This window comes from Phocoena sinus, chromosome 14 (genome assembly GCF_008692025.1).
Source record: "Phocoena sinus isolate mPhoSin1 chromosome 14, mPhoSin1.pri, whole genome shotgun sequence".
Classification (NCBI taxonomy): domain Eukaryota; kingdom Metazoa; phylum Chordata; class Mammalia; order Artiodactyla; family Phocoenidae; genus Phocoena; species Phocoena sinus.
Genome location: NC_045776.1, coordinates 88,656,410 through 88,673,737, shown reverse-complemented (window position 1 = coordinate 88,673,737; position 17,328 = coordinate 88,656,410). Strand labels below are relative to the sequence as shown.

Genomic DNA, 17,328 nt, shown 5'->3' with positions numbered 1-17,328 from the left:
CAAATAAGAAACTTTAAAAAGTTTTGATATATACATACAAGTTTCTGGGGACTTTCAAAAATTGAAAATATGTCAGCAAAGTTGTTCATTTAGTTAAACAACAAGCTCTGTGTGTGTCTGTGTGTGTGTGTGTGTGTGTGTGTGTGAGAGAGAGAGAGAGAGAGAGAGAGAGAGAGAGAGAGAGGGAGAGAGAGAGAGGGAGAGGGAGAGGGAGGGAGGAGTGATGGAACGTCTAAAGAACTAGCAAAAACGCAGAGAGCGGGACTTCCCTGGTGGCGCAGTGGTTAAGAATTCACCTGCCAATGCAGGGGACACGGGTTTGAGACCCGGTCCGGGAAGATCCCACATGCCGTGGAGCAACTAAGCCCGTGCGCCACAACTACTGAGCCTGTGCTCTAGAGCCTGTGAGCCACAATTACTGAAGCCTGCACGCCACAACTGCTGAAGCCCGTGCACCTAGAGCCCGTGCTCCACAGCAAGAGAAGCCACAGCAATGAGAAGCCCGCACACCTCAACCAAGAGTAGCCCCCGCTCACCACAACTAGAGAAAGCCCGCGTGCAGCAACAAAGACCAATGCAGCCAAAAATAAATAAATTTATTAAAAAGAAATGCAGAGAGCCAAAGATCAAATTTATTCTAATTTCATTGTAGACAAGTGTAAATACTTGTCAAGCCTTTAAGGTCTGGTCTGGGTGAAAATAGAGAAAGCATGTTGTTCTAGGATATATTTAAGACAGGCAGATGTGTATACAAGTACACTTTTTTTTAAACATTAAAAAATAAAAAGTATAGGGCACCTGCATTTTTCCCACGGAAAGGAAAGAACTAACAGCAGCTGTAGAAGAAGAACTAGATCAGTACAAGTGCTGTGCTAAAGAGAAACTGAGAGAAGTCCAATCAACGTTCAGTAATAAATCAGAAGGCATGAGGTAAGTTTTAAAATTAAAAATTTGCTTTCCTGACCCTCCTGCAAGCCAGGTGCTTTAAAAAAAAGAAAAATACCTGCTTTACTAAGCAGCAAATTCTGTGATGCTTACAGGTTTTCATGTTTATTACTTCTGTTGCCTGAAATGTTAAGCTGCTTCCTCAAAAGCTGGCTCCTTGTAAAGGTGGTTTTGGGTTGAACAGTGACTGTGGGTGAGAGGTTTGGAGAAGCAAATTAATCGAGAAAACAGATGTGTGCCACTGTGCTCCCTCCTTTATGTGCACTTGTAGGTGCTGTGCCAGGGAAGCTGAACACAGCCAAAGCACAAATCCTCCTGCTTCGCCACCTGCACATTCACAAGGAGTTAGGCTGGGAAAGCCTGCTCGTTCACACCAAGCCAAGACCCCCAACCCTGTGGATCTTCCACACATTTCAGCCGATATGCTAGGCCTGCTTCTAAGCCCTGTTAAAATGTAAATACCTCTATTTTTTAAAAAACCTGGCAGTAGCTGATGAACCTTAGAAAGTCAGGTTAAAAAAATATTTTGAAAAGATCTTATTTGGGTTGGCAGGGCGCATCTCTCATCAACACACGCAGGTGTGTGGGTCTGTGCTTACGGGGAGCTGGGCTAGGGAGGCTCCATCCAGCTCTGCTGGTGAGCAGGTGCGGGGGTCTGCACCCACACCAGATGCACGGCCGCGAGGGCGCCCTGCACACCCACCTCGAGCGCCGTGCTGTCCGATAGGCACTGGGAAGACAATGCTTTGCTTTCGAGTGGGATCTAGACCTGGACTTGGATGACGAATGGTACTTGGGAGAGCGTGATCTTGTTCGAGACCGTTTTTTGTGCTTTTTCTTTTTCCTCTCTCTCTCTTCTTCTCTCGGCGGGTCTTTGCTTTTGCTTGAGCGCCCTTCCGGAGGCTTAATGTCTAAAGTGGGCAGAGGTCTGCCTCCGGCCAGTAGAGGGCAGGACACAGTACTGGCTTCCTGGGAACAGAAGCAAACGTCTGGATGTTAACAGGGAAAATGCGACATTTAAAAATGTGTGTTTATAAGCTTCCGACTTTGGGGCCCTCTCACCAATAACAAACCAACACCTCTTAGAGCGGACCATGCCTCCCTCTGTGGTGCTAAAATTCCTGCCCTGGCATCTTAGGGAGAATGATGGCTCCTTCGAAGTCAAGAGCTGAATGCCCACCTCTCCCGGCCGAGCCTTCCCGTGCAGGGTTCCCTCCCAAGCCTGCTGCGCTGTGGCAGCTGGATTTGACGAAAGGAACGTGGCACGAAGGGCACTGTGTTAGGAAAAGAGCCCCGCTTGCTCTTTCGTAAATAATTGTGACTTTCCACCGAAAAGGAGATTCCTCTAGTATCGCGTTTTGATGAACCTCTGCTCTGCCTGAACCAGAAGAGGTTCCTCTTTGATTTTTAAAAAACTCTCTGTCACAAGGAAAATACATTTCTCTCCTTCTTTCTTTGTACCTGTGTGAGGGGATGGATGTTAACTCCTAACTCCTACTAACTTACTGTGGTAGTTATTTTGTTCTATATGTAAGTGAGATCATGCTGTGTACCTTGAACACACAATGCTGTGTGTCAACTGCTAACCAGAAAACTGTCACTCGCCATCTGCTCTACAAGGATGAAGACACTGGCCACTGCTGTCGCTGACCTCTGACACCCCCTGAAAGGAGCTCTGGGTGGAGATCAGGAAGGAGGCCCTCGGTGCTCTGGGAAAACCTGGCAGAACAGGCCTTCAGATAGAGTTTCAGAAGATTTTATGGGCCTAATTTCTTGCATCTCCTCATGCCTAGAAAAGCACTAACATCATTAATGGTGACATCTGCTCCTCGTGACGAGCAGCCACCTTCTGCCAAGATGTGTGCTCGACTGCATGCACCCCCTCACCAGAGTCACTTATCTACTGACCCCCGGGCCCCCAACCTCTGCGGAGCAGTTCCTCGGCGCTCCTGAGAGGCTGTCTCCTGGGCTATCATCCTCATGTTGCCCCAAATAAAACTTAACTCACAACTCTCACGTTGTGCACTTTTTGTCCGTTGACACAATTATATCTCAGTAAAACTGAAAGAAAAAAATAAAGCCACTAATGGGAATCACAAACAAGATAATCCCATCAGTGCAAGTCTGCCGTGCTCCACCCATGTGAATGCACCACACCACGGTACCGCACTTAGTAAGTTATCAGTCATCCTTAAAAACCTCTTTACCCAAGCACGACAGACACACAGAGGAGTGCACAGACCTTCAGGACGCTGCCTCCTCAACTCTCACGGTGGGACACCAGCACACACATCAAGGAGCCACCACCCTCAGCGCTGTGGCATCCAGAGCACGCCCATCGCTGGGACTTTACTGTAAAGTGCTGGAGACGCACACCTGAGGACCACATCGCACTCTCCGATGGCAGGAACGATAAGCTGCCTGCATGGCCGTCAGAAGGGTGCACTCCTGGCTCACTGTGGCCCATCCCAGCAGTGAGTCAGTACAAACCAGCTTGAAAGAACGATGTGGTGACATCCTATGTTTATTGACGTTAACATTTGTCCACATCACGTTGTAAGATGAATAAGTGAAAAACCCCAACAAACCCAGAACTCCAAAAACCCACCACCGGTATTTTACATTTGCAGCTGTGGCCACCCACCTGCAGCCCTTCCCCTCGTCCTGAGAAAGGTCATTTCCTCAATTCATTTACACGAATTTTAACTACAGCCAGCAGAGATATATCGAGAAGTCTGCAATGTGTCATTTTGTGCCTCGGAGGATTCAGCTGTAAGGTTTACGGAAAACAATCCCAGGGAGGGGCTGCAGCCCGGGGGCCGTCTCGTGGGCCGCGTGGGTGCTGGCTGCTGCCGGGTGCTGGGCTCTAGCAGGACCGGCCTCCCCTCTATTCTCCGCAGGTCCATTTGGATAAGGCCAACTGGATGAGGGAAAACAACACTTTGTGCAAATGGTTCTTCTAAAGTTGCGCTTTTTGCCCTGGCGGTGCTCCTGCGGCCGGAAGAGGATGCCACCCTGGGTTAGGGGTCAGGGCTGCGACCCGAGGGCAGTGCTCTGCCTGCCTACTGTTTACACTCACAACACCGTCTCTCACACCTTCCCTTCCTTGTGAGCTGAGAGGCAGCAGGGCCGAGAATCGCTCAAGAACAGTACGCTCTGTTCCCAAAGCAGTTTGCTCTTTGTAGCCGGGGCCACCGCAGAACGGGGGGCGCACGGGCCGCCTGCCGTTCCTGGCTGGGCTTCGCTCATCTCCTCCATGTCAGCGCTGCCCAGTTTTTTTTTTTTTTTTTTCCCAGTTCATTTTTAAGGCTCTGCCTAAATTGTCTCCAGGGCACCCATTTCATCGTGAGACAGTTCTTCGTATCAAAGAGGTCTTTCTCACTTCAAAATCTTTTAGTGCAATAATATTTTTGGGGTTACATTTAAAAATAATTGGCTGTTGTTAAACAATTCTACCATGTAGAAATGAACCTTTACTTCTAAGAACACCTAACTCCCACTCTGGCACTCCATAAACTTATATACAAAATGATATGTTAAGACTAAAATAAATAAAATGTAGTGAGCTTTCTAACTTTAAAGGCTGGCGGAAGGGAAGTGCTGGCTGTGCCGCCAGCCGTGCTGCCTAGTAGAGAACCCTGTTGCCGCTCGGCTGCAAGAACCAGCTTTTAGTGCATTTAAAAAATCCCAGGGCTTCCCTGGTGGCGCAGTGGTTAAGAATCCGCCTGCCGATGCAGGGGACACGGGTCCGAGCCCTGGTCCGGGAAGATCACACATGCCGCGGGGCAACTGGGCCCGTGAGCCACAACTACTGAGCCTGCACGTCTGGAGCCTGTGCTCTGCAACGAGAGGCCGCGACAGTGAGAGGCCCGCGCACCGCGATGAAGAGTGGGCCCTGCTCGCCGCAACTAGAGAAAGCCCTCGCATAGAAACGAAGACCCAACACAGCCAAAAAAAAAAAAAAATCCCAGTAACTGTGGACTCTAAATTAGGAATATATACACGGCACGAACAAGGAGATGGAAGTAGGGCTAAGAGGCGCCAATGAGCACTTCCACGCCGGATGCACGAGGCCTCCAGCAACGGGGAGTTAGTGGTCACGGCCCCAGGGGCCACAGGGCAGTCAGGGCTGCTGCGGAGATTTTCCCTGGAGAAGCAGAGAGAGTCTATTTTAGAAGAACTGAGACATGGTTTCCATCCTTTATCTAAGTGGCTTGTTGAGTGAGGCGAGACACAGAATGGCTGTCTTTCTCCCTCAGGGTTCTCCTTTCCTGCACATGAGGACAGAACCACGGTACTAATTAGTGATGATTAGTGCTGCACTAAACGGGGGAGAGATGGGAAAACACGCCCCCACGATGGACGTCTGCAAAGGATAAGGACCAGGTGGACGAGGCACCCTGCAGGCGGCCGGTCCAGGACACCAGGCGAGGGTGAGTGGCAGCTTATCAGATGAATTCCTATTTATACGTTATTGCCAACCTGGTAATTTGTACCTCTGAACTTTATTACTGCTTCTTTTGCCTTTATCCTAACTAACGCCCGTCATTAGGAATACTTATTTCAGCACTGTGGTTATAGTTTAGTACTTCATTTTGAGGCGAGGGAATAAGTGAATCAATATATTCAAAATATAACTCGTAATTAGGTCATGGGGTCTATTTATTCCAATAAAGTGACTGATCCCCCTTCACCATTAAAGTGAAAATCAGCAACTGAGGTGGGGGCCTTGGCTGGGCTGAATTAAGATGATGCATTGTGACGACCTCACTGTTTTTTTCCGCCTAAAAGTACTAAGAGGATATTTTTTAAAAACCCGGCAGTTAGACTTAAGAATAAGAAAAAAAAAAAGGATAACCAAGCCCACACGCCCAGGGGCAGCCCCCCAACAATGGTGACCCCAGGGGCAGGCTGTCTGTGCCAGCACGTCTCGGGGTCCTGAGATGTACGCTCTCCCCAACATGGCTCCACTTCTGAAACCAAGCAACCTCATGACGCGTCCCACCGTGCAGGGCGGTGGCTCTCGTGACCGACCGCACCAGGGGGAAGCAGGCGCGGGTCACGCCCTTATTCAGGGTGAGGCTGAAGAGACTTCCAGGCCGCCCGCACTGCCAGACAGGACGGCTGGATGCAGGAGCTCTACCCAAACACAAGCCGAAGGGCCTGGCCTGCCCGGGCCTCCAGGGCTGCTCAGAGGCAGGGCTTCCGTTACGTCCAGGTTCAGGGAGCGGCCAGCACCTGGGACACGTCAGGACAGGCGTGTGTTCTGGCCTCTTCAACTACACCCAAGGCGTTCCTGGGTGCACAGCTGGCGCAGGGGGCACGGACTCAACAACACAGAGGGGTGGTTCGTGGATATTAACGACATGAGCCACAGAACTATTTCAGGAAAACATCACTCGGGCTGTTCAGAAAAGCGCGGTGGCCCCCTGCTCTCTCTGCAGCCCGGCACCCTCTCCCCTACTTGCAAGAACACCGTTGATGTGGACATTGGCCCTTCCTGCCCTCTCAGTGCATGAATTCCGGATGAAGATCTCCAGCTGAAGCAGAAGACAGATCAGAACATTCTGCTCTCCCCGGCCACCGTGCTACGATGAGGGAGAAGCACGTGACCCGAGTCTGGCCCAGGTCAACAGATTCAAGACCAGACTGAGCGGGGCGGGGCTGCGGAGTGAGGCACTGAGACCGGGGCCGGAGGGAGCAGAGCTGCGGAGTTCAGCCCACCCAGGAGGCTGAGCCTGCAGAGGAACCCTCGAGACATCGTGAGCCCCAAGCATGCTGCGCCACCCTCACAACTCGGAAAGTGAACCCAGCTAGTTACTGGACTTGCTTAAGTCATCTGGGGGCCGTCGGGTGCTTTTCTAGCACGTGTAATCAGGGCCCTGACTGATGCAGCAAGCCAGGCTTTCAAACTACTGGAAAAGAGATTTAAATGCCCAGCTAGCTCTGTAATCTAGACCTGGCTGCAGTGATGGAAACATACTCTTTCTGCACTGCCCCCCACTGCAGTTAGCTACGAGCCATGTGCGGCTACTGAGCGCTTGAGATGTGGCCAGTGTGATCAAGGACCTGAATCCTGAATTCTAACTGAGTTAAGCTGAAATTGCCACGTGTGGCTGGTGGCCATACTGCACAGTGCACATCCGGAAGGAGTCAATGGCCCTGCTAATTTGTACTATAAATTATATGAAAACCCCAAGACCAAGTCACTGCTGAGTCAACACCCTCCCTGCAGCCCCACACCTCCCTTGTCTAGTTTCTGAAGGCGCCTGGCTGAGGCTCTGCACAGGGTGACCCGTGAGGAGCTGCCTGTGATGCCCGCGGGGGACACAGCAACAGAGCCGTGCGGCAACCAGTGTCCAACAAGCAAAGCGGCCTTTGGGGATGGAGTGTTAATACTCCAGCAAAAGTGATCAGAGCACAGATCATCATGGGGTAGAAGAACACATAGGTTGGTCTGAGTCGTGACTGGCAAAATCAGGAAGGAACATGAGAAAGATTAGTCATTTATAAGAGTATTTAAGGGCTTCCCTGGTGGCACAGTGGTTAGGAATCCTCCTGCCAATGCAGGGGACACGGGTTTGAGCCCTGGTCCGGGAAGATCCCACGTGCTGCGGAGCAACTAAGCCGGTGCGCCACAACTACTGAGCCTGCGCTCTAGAGCCCCTGAGCCACAACTACTGAGCCTGCGCTCTAGAGCCCCTGAGCCACAACTACTGAGCCTGCACTCTAGAGCCCCTGAGCCACAACTACTGAGCCCACGAGCCACAGCTACTGAATCCCACGTGCCTAGAGCCCGTGTTCCGTAACAAGAGAAGCCCACGCACCACAATGAAGAGCAGCCCCCGCTCGCCGCAACTAGAGAAAGCCCGCGCGCAGCAACGAAGACCCAACGCAGCCAAAAATAAATAAAATAAGTAAATTAAAAAAAAAAGAGTATTTAAAAACTTGTGCCCCTTATTTTGGTAACAGTGGGAAACAATACTGATCAGTCTTTGACCACAATAAAGTATTTGTCAACAAATCAGCACACAAACTAGCAACTATTATTTCCTGCTGTGGGAAAATAAACTGCTCAAAAGCAGACTAACATACATTTTAAAATAAAATCTTATTTCTGAAGTAACACTACATTAACCACTAAATGGGATAATTATATAAAGGACTCAAGATATATTATACGTTTGAAATCAGACTTTGAAACGCATCCTCTAAAACCGCATTTGCAAATGTCTACCAGTGCACATCAAGCCAGAGTCTCCCCAGTCGACCTCGCAGGCAGGGCAATCGCCCAGGTCTGACTGCTGAGGCCTCTTTCCAGATGACCCTCTCCTGCCCTCCAATCAGCTGTGCCCGCTCAGAGTGCTGTTGCTGCCGTATCCACATTCTTCCGTGGAAACGTACTGCAGCGGTTCAGCCTCTCCCAGACCTGTCCCCATCGCCGTGCTGGTTCTGCCCCTTCCTCCACAGACCCTTCATTCAGTGCAGGGTTGGGCCAATCACTGCTGCCTGCGCAGGCTTCACCCGTCTCCGCAGCTTGTGGGTCTTTGGCCCCAGAGTGCCCTCGCCCCCGTCACCTCTCCAAATGACCATGGTTCCCCAAGACCCTGCTCAGTCCCCAAGCACTCTACGGACCCTGCCCTGTGCCACCTCTGCTGTCCTGGGGGCCCGGGGCCCTCACCCTCTTGCTCAGAGCTGCTCTGTGCCCCGCAGGGCTGACCTGGTGGAAATGTCCATGGGCAGATGCCAACCACACGAATGCGACTGGTCATGGAATAAGAGACAGGCTTCTAATTCACATCCCAAAGCGCCCTGAATATAACAGAGGCTCAACAAACATGGGTTGATTTTTGTTCCCCTTTCCTTTTCAAACTCTTGTTGGACCTGTAAACTTGGCAGGATCATTAACTTGAAAAAATTGCTGTTATCTAAACAATGTCTTGAAGTCTGTTGTCACCACGTAAATGACGGCATGATTCAACAGGGATCCAATTCAAGACTTCTGATTTCTCTTTGTTTTGAATTAAGAGCACAAACAAACACACACCAAAAATGGGATGGTATATACACAGATTTCTAAGTACTACTTATGAATAGCGTTTTAAATATTTTATATACTGCTTAAAAATTTAACATACTAGTATCTGTCCACATCAATAAACACACTCCAAGGCATCATTAAAAGTTATACCTGAGTACGTAAAAATCACCTCTCCTAAGAGATCGATGGAACCGAACAGACAACCATGCACTAACAGAGCATGTACAGCTGGGACTGAGTGTATAATAAAAGGGCCCTTGAACCAGTGCAAAAAGATGTGTGATTTAGTGGGTTGTGTTGTGTCTAGCTATACGCTCCCCAGAATGAAATAAATTCCCAGTGGGGCAGATTAAAAGACAAAAAGGAAACTGTTGGTAACACTGGTGATACAGAGCTAACACAAAACAGGAGAGAAAAGCCAGCCAGCCAGGAGAAAAGTAAAGGTTATGGAAGGGGTTCACAGCAGGGGAATAAAAGGCCACAAAACCCGTGAAAAGTTACTCAGTTAACACCTATAATTAAAATATGTAGGTTAAACCAAACAGATACCATCTTTTCCTATCTATCAGACTCACAGAATTAAGGTGGATGACAGCCAGTGACGGCAGGGCGTGAAGACAGTTACATTCACACACCACAGAGACAAACAAAATGAAAACAACCCCCCCCCCCCCAAAACTGCTATAATTGTTCTAGGCACTAATTTAGCAATAAAATAAATTTAAAAAATTTTAAATCTGAAATTTAAAACTCAATTCCACGGTCAGGGATTTATCCTGTGGATATACTCACCTCAGTGAGTACAGAAGGCTTAAAGCAGCACTGCTGTAACAGTAAAACCCCAGGAGCGGCTTGCATTTCCACCAGCAGGGAGGGGTGCACCAAGTACGGCACATGCAGGTGGTGCTTGATTTCAGGACTGATGTATGAAAGGACTGATAGTCACTCATCCTGTAAACAGTTACCAAGTGTCTATTACACACGAGACACTACTCTGGCACTGATACGGAAAGATCGCTAGCAGAAGTGAAAAGAATCTAGATACCAGAATAATGGACAGGGCACAGTCCTATTATTGTAATATTCAAAATCTATTCCTAAATAAACAGGATGACGGGTGCCAGGGGCTTGGAGAGGGGAGCGGGGAGCTGGTGTTTAATGCGCACAGCTTCAGTTTGGGAAGATGGAGATGTTCTGGAGGTGGATGGTGGGGATGGCTGCACGACAACATGAATGCCCCTGAACTATATGCTTAAAAAGCGTTAAAATGATAAACTGCATGTATATTTTACGCAATAAAAAATGAATTAAAAACGGATACTTTGGAGACGGCGGGGAAGATGGCGGAAGAGTGAGACACGGAGATCACCTTTCTCCCCACAGATACATCAGAAATACATCTACACGTGGAACAACTCCTACAGAACACCTACTGAACGCTGGCAGAAGACCTCAGACCTCCCAAAAGGCAAGAAACTCCCCACGTACCTGGGTAGGGCAAAAGAAAAAAGAATAAACAGAGACAAAAGATTAGGGACAGGACCGGCACCACGGAGGTGCAGGGAGGAGCAGGGCGGAGACTGCGCATGGCGGAGGGGGAAAGCTTCGGAAACGTGGAGGAGAGCAACAGGGGTGCGGAGGGCAAAGCGGGGAGATTCCTGCACAGAGGGTCGGTGCCGACCGGCACTCACCAGCCCGAGAGGCTTATCTGCTCACCCCCCGGGGCTGGTGGGGCTGGGAGCTGAGGCTCGGGCTTCGGTCGGAGTGCAGGGAGAGGACTGGGGTTGGCGGCGTGAACACAGCCTGCAGGGGGTTAGTGCACCACGGCTGGCCGGGAGGGAGTCCGGGGAAAAGTCTGGACCTGCCGAAGAGGCAAGAGACTTTTTCTTGCCTCTTTGTTTCCTGGTGCGCGAGGAGAGGGGATTAAGAGCGCTGCTTAAAGGAGCTCCAGAGATGGGCGCGAGCCGTGGCTATCAGCGCGGACCCCAGAGACGGGGGGGGAGAAGCTAAGGCTGCTGCCGCCGCCACCAAGAAGCCTGTGTGCAAGCACAGGTCACTATCCACAAACCCTTCCGGGGAGCCCGTGCAGCCCGCCACCGCCAGGGTCCCGGGATCCAGGGACAACTCCCCCGGGAGAACGCACGGCGCGCCTCAGGCTGGTGCAACGTCACGCCCGCCTCTGCCGCCGCAGGCTCGCCCCGCATCGTGCCCCTCCCTCTCCCCCCGGCCTGAGTGAGCCGGAGCCCCCAAATCAGCGGCTCCGTTTTTTTTTTTTTATATATTATTTTAAAATAATATCCTAGCAAATTCTACCACCATTTGAGTGATTAATAAACAATAAAACTTTCATTTATTTTCTAGCACCTGAAAACATCTCTAAACCTTTCAACTGAAGTACGTATAGATGAATGTGCAGACCAAAGTAAAAGCATCAAGATAATTATATTTAAAAATGAGTCAGGATTAAAGGCGATGTCCTCCTTTTTAAAAGCATATTGCAGTATTCCAAGTACATATCCTTACTCTCAGCGGCTCCTTTAACCCCGTCCTATGTGAGTGAAGAACACACGCCCTCCTGCGACCTACGCACAGAGGCGGGGCCAAATCCAAAGCTGAGCCCCCCAGCTGTGCGAACAAAGAAGAGAAAGGGAGGGAAATCTCTCCCAGCAGCCTCAGGAGCAGCGGATTAAAGTGCCACAACCAACCTGATGTACCCTGCATCTGTGGAATACCTGAATAGACAACGAATCATCCCAAATTCAGGAGGTGGACTTTGAGAGCAAGATTTATGATTTTTTCCCCTTTTCCTCTTTTTGTGAGTGTGTATGTGTATGCTTCTGTGTGAGATTTTGTCTGTATAGCTTTGATTTCACCATTTGTCCTAGGGTTCTATCTGTCCGTTTTTTTTACTTAAAAATTTTTTTCTTAATATTTTTTATTTTAATAACTTTGTTTTATCTTACTTTATTTTATTTTATTTTATCCTTTCTTTCTTCCTTCCCTCCCTCCTTTCTTTCTTTCTACTTCTACTAATTCTTTCTTTCTACTTTTTCTCCCTTTTATTCTGAGCCGTGTGGATGAAAGGCTCTTGGTGCTGCAGCCAGGAGTCAGTGCTGTGCCTCTGAGGTGGCAGAGCCAACTTCAGGACACTGGTCCACAAGAGACCTCCCAGCTCCACGTAATATCAAATGGCGAAAATCTCCCAGAGATCTCCATCTCAACACCAGCACCCAGCTTCACTCAACAACCAGCAAGCTACAGTGCTGGACGCCGTATGCCAAACAGCTAGCAAGACAGGAACACAACCCCACCCATTAGCAGAGAGGCTGCCTAAAATCATAATAAGTCCACAGACACCCCAAAACACACCACCAGACGTGGAGCTGCACACCAGAAAGACAAGATCCAGCCTCATCCACCAGAACACAGGCACCAGTCCCCTCCACCAGGAAGCCTACACAACCCACTGAACCAACTTTAGCCACTGGGGACAGACACCAAAAACAACGGGAACTACGAACCTGCAGCCTGCAAAAAGGAGACCCCAAACACAGTAAGTTAAGCAAAATGGGAAGACAAGAGAAACACACAGCAGATGGAGAAGCAAGATAAAAACCCACCAGACCTAACAAATGAAGAGGAAATAGGCAGTCTACCTGAAAAGGAATTCAGAATAATGATAGTAAAGATGATCCAAAATCTTGGAAATAGAATAGACAAAATGCAAGAAACTGTAACAAGGACCTAGAAGAACTAAAGATGAAACAAGCAATGATGAACAACGCAATAAATGAAATTAAAAGTACTCTAGATAGGATCAATAGCAGAATAACTAAGGCAGAAGAACGGATAAGTGACCTGGAAGATAAAGTAGTGGAAATAACTACTGCAGAGCAGAATAAAGAAAAAAGAATGAAAAGAACTGAGGACAGTCTCAGAGACCTCTGGGACAACATTAAACGCACCAACATTCGAATTATAGGGGTTCCAGAAGAAGAAGAAAAAAAGAAAGGGACTGAGAAAATATTTGAAGAGATTATAGTTGAAAACTTCCCTAATATGGGAAAGGAAATAGTTAATCAAGTCCAGGAAGCACAGAGAGTCCCATACAGGATAAATACAAGGAGAAATAGCCAAGACACATATTAATCAAACTATCAAAAATTAAATACAAAGAAAGCATATTAAAAGCAGCAAGGGAAAAACAACAAATAACACACAAGGGAATCCCCATAAGGTTAACAGCTGATCTCTCAGCAGAAACCCTACAAGCCAGAAGGGAGTGGCAGGACATACTGAAAGTGATGAAGGAGAAAAACCTGCAACCAAGACTACTCTACCCAGCAAGGATCTCATTCAGATTTGATGGAGAAATTAAAACCTTTACAGACAAGCAAAAGCTGAGAGAGTTCAGCACCACCAAACCAGCTTTACAACAAATGCTAAAGGAACTTCTCTAGATAAGAAATGCAAGAGAAGGAAACGACCTATAATAACGAACCCAAAACAATATAGAAAATGGGAATAGGAACATACATATCGATAATTACCTTAAATGTAAATGGACTAAATGCTCCCACCAAAAGACACAGACTGGCTGAATGGATACAAAAACAAGACCCTTATATATGCTGTCTACAAGAGACCCACCTCAGACCTAGAGACACATACAGACTGAAAGTAAGGGGATGGAAAAAGATATTCCATGCAAATGGAAACCAAAAGAAAGCTGGAGTAGCAATTCTCATATCAGACAAAATAGACTTTAAAATAAGGACTATTAAAAGGGATAAAGAAGGACACTACATAATGATCAAGGGATCGATCCAAGAAGAAGATATAACAATTGTAAATATTTATGCACCCAACATAGGAGTACCTCAATACATAAGGCAAATACTAACAGCCATAAAAGGGGAAACTGACAGTAACACATTCATAGTAGGGGACTTTAACACCCCACTTTCACCCATGGACAGATCATCCAAAATGAAAATAAATAAGGAAACACAAGCTTTAAATGATACATTAAACAAGATGGCCTTAATTGATATTTATAGGACACTCCATCCAAAAACAACAGAATACACATTTTTCTCAAGTGCTCATGGAACATTCTCCAGGATAGATCATATCGTGGGTCACAAATCAAGCCTTGGTAAATTTAAGAAAATTGAAATTGTATCAAGTATCTTTTCTGACCACAATGCCATGAGACTAGATATCAATTACAGGAAAAGATCTGTAAAATATACAAACACATGGAGGCTAAACAATACACTACTTAATAATGAAGTGATCCCTGAAGAAATCAAAGAGGAAATAAAAAAATACCTAGAAACAAATGACAATGGAGACACAACGACCCAAAACCTATGGGATGCAGCAAAAGCAGTTCTAAGGGGGAAGTTTATAGCAATACAAGCCCACCTTAAGAAGCAGGAAACATCTCGAATAAACAACCTAACCTTGCACCTCAAGCAATTAGAGAAAGAAGAACAAAAAAGCCCCAAAGCTAGCAGAAGGAAAGAAATCATAAAAATCAGATCAGAAATAAATGAAAAATAAATGAAGGAAACGATAGCAAAGATCAATAAAACTAAAAGCTGGTTCTTTGAGAAGATAAACAAAATAGATAAACCACTAGCCAGACTCATCAAGAAAAAAAAGGAGAAGACTCAAATCAATAGAATTAGAAATGAAAAAGGAGAAGTAACAACTGACACTGCAGAAATAAAAAAAATCATGAGAGATTACTACAAGCAACTCTATGCCAATAAAATGGACAATCTGGAAGAAATGGACAAATTCTTAGAAATGCACAACCTGCCAAGACTGAATCAGGAAGAAATAGAAAATATGAACAGACCAATCACAAGCACTGAAATTGAAACTGTGATTAAAAACCTTCCAACAAACAAAAGCCCAGGACCAGATGGCTTCACAGGTGAATTCTATCAAACGTTTAGAGAAGAGCTAACACCTATCCTTCTCGAACTCTTCCAAAATATAGCAGAGGGAGGAACACTCCCAAATTCCTTCTACGAGGCCACCATCACCTTGATACCAAAACCAGACAAGGATGTCACAGAGAAAGAAAACTACAGGCCAATATCACTGATGAACATAGATGCAAAAATCCTCAACAAAATACTAGCAAACAGAATCCAACAGCACATTAAAAGGATCATACACCATGATCAGGTGGGGTTTATTCCAGGAATGCAAGGATTCTTCAATATACGCAAATCTATCAATGTGATAAACCATATTAACAAATTGAAGGAGAAAAACCATATGATCATCTCAATAGATGCAGAGAAAGCTTTCGACAAAATTCAACACCCATTTATGATAAAAACCCTCCAGAAAGTAGGCAGAGAGGGAACTTTCCTCAACATAATAAAGGCCATATATGACAAGCCCACAGCCAACATCATCCTCAATGGTGAAAAACTGAAAGCATTTCCACTAAGATCAGGAACAAGACAAGGTTGCCCACTCTCACCACTCTTATTCAACATAGTTTTGGAAGTCTTAGCCACAGCAATCAGAGAAGAAAAGGAAATAAAAGGAATCCAAATCGGAAAAGAAGAAGTAAAGCTGTCACTGTTTGCAGATGACATGATACTATACATAGAGAATCCTAAAGATGCTACCAGAAAACTACTAGAGCTAATCAATGAATTTGGTAAAGTAGCAGGATACAAAATTAATGCACAGAAATCTCTGGCATTCCTATATACTAATGATGAAAAATCTGAAAGTGAAATCAAGAAAACACTCCCATTTACCATTGCAACAAAAAGAATAAAATATCTAGGAACAAACCTACCTAAGGATACGAAAGACCTGTATGCAGAAAATTATAAGACACTGATGAAAGAAATTAAAGATGATACAAATAGATGGAGAGATATACCATGTTCTTGGATGGGAAGAATCAACATTGTGAAAATGACTCTACTACCCAAAGCAATCTACAGATTCAATGCAATCCCTATCAAACTACCACTGGCATTTTTCACAGAACTAGAACAAAAAATTTCGCAATTTGTATGGAAACACAAAAGACCCCGAATAGCCAAAGCAATCTTGAGAACGAAAAAAGGAGCTGGAGGAATCAGGCTCCCTGACTTCAGACTATACTACAAAGCAACAGTAATCAAGACAGTATGGTACTGGCACAAAAACAGAAAGATAGATCAGTGGAACAGGATAGAAAGCCCAGAGATAAACCCACGCACATATGGACACCTTATCTTTGATAAAGGAGGCAGGAATGTACAGTGGAGAAAGGACAGCCTCTTCAATAAATGGTGCTGGGAAAACTGGACAGGTACATGTAAAAGTATGAGATTAGATCACTCCCTAACACCATACACAAAAATAAGCTCAAAATGGATTAAAGGCCTAAATGTAAGGCCAGAAACTATCAAACTCTTAGAGGAAAACATAGGAAGAACACTCTATGATATAAATCACAGCAAGATCCTTTCTGACCCACCTCCTAGAGTAATGGAAATAAAAACAAAAATAAACAAATGGGACCTAATGAAACTTCAAAGCTTTTGCACAGCAAAGGAAACCATAATCAAGACCAAAAGACAACCCTCAGAATGGGAGAAAACATTTGCAAATGAAGCAACTGACAAAGGATTAATCTCCAAAATTTACAAGCAGCTCATGCAGCTCAATAACAAAAAAACAAACAACCCCATCCAAAAATGGGCAGAAGACCTAAACAGACATTTCTCCAAAGAAGATATAAAGAATGCCAACAAACACATGAAAGAATGCTCAACATTATTAATCATTAGAGAAATGCAAATCAAAACTACAATGAGATATCATCTCACGCCAGTCAGAATGGCCATCATCAAAAAATCTAGAAACAATAAATGCTGGAGAGGGTGTGGAGAAAAGGGGACACTCTTGCACTGCTGGTGGGAATGTGAATTGGTTCAGCCACTATGGAGAACAGTATGGAGGTTCCTTAAAAAACTACAAATAGATTTACCATATGACCCAGCAATCCCACTACTGGGCATATACCCTGAGAAAACCAAAATTCAAAAAGAGTCATGTACCAAAATGTTCATTGCAGCTCTATTTACAATAGCCCGGAGATGGAAAGAACCTAAGCGCCCATCATCGGACGAATGGATAAAGAAGATGTGGCACATATACACAATGGAATATTACTCAGCCTTAAAAAGAAATGAAATTGAGTTATTTGTAATGAGATGGATAGACCTAGAGTCTGTCATACAGAGTGAAGTAAGTCAGAAAGAAAAAGACAAATACCGTATGCTAACACATATATATGGAATTTAAAGGAA

At 46.0% G+C, this 17,328-nt stretch overlaps 1 protein-coding gene across 4 annotated transcripts in view; it reads right to left on the bottom strand.

Moving 5' to 3' along the window:
• The window catches only part of SFSWAP (splicing factor SWAP), an 87,645-nt gene that overhangs the window by 16,241 nt on the left and 54,076 nt on the right, over positions 1-17,328 (bottom strand). For 3 of the 4 annotated variants that reach the window (XM_032654486.1, XM_032654487.1, XM_032654488.1), the window contains one exon: positions 1,649-1,914. In XM_032654486.1, coding sequence (XP_032510377.1) covers positions 1,649-1,914 — 266 coding nt within the window. Of the gene's footprint in view, positions 1-1,644; positions 1,915-17,328 lie in introns of all 4 variants that reach the window. The other variant, XM_032654489.1, reaches the window with a different exon arrangement.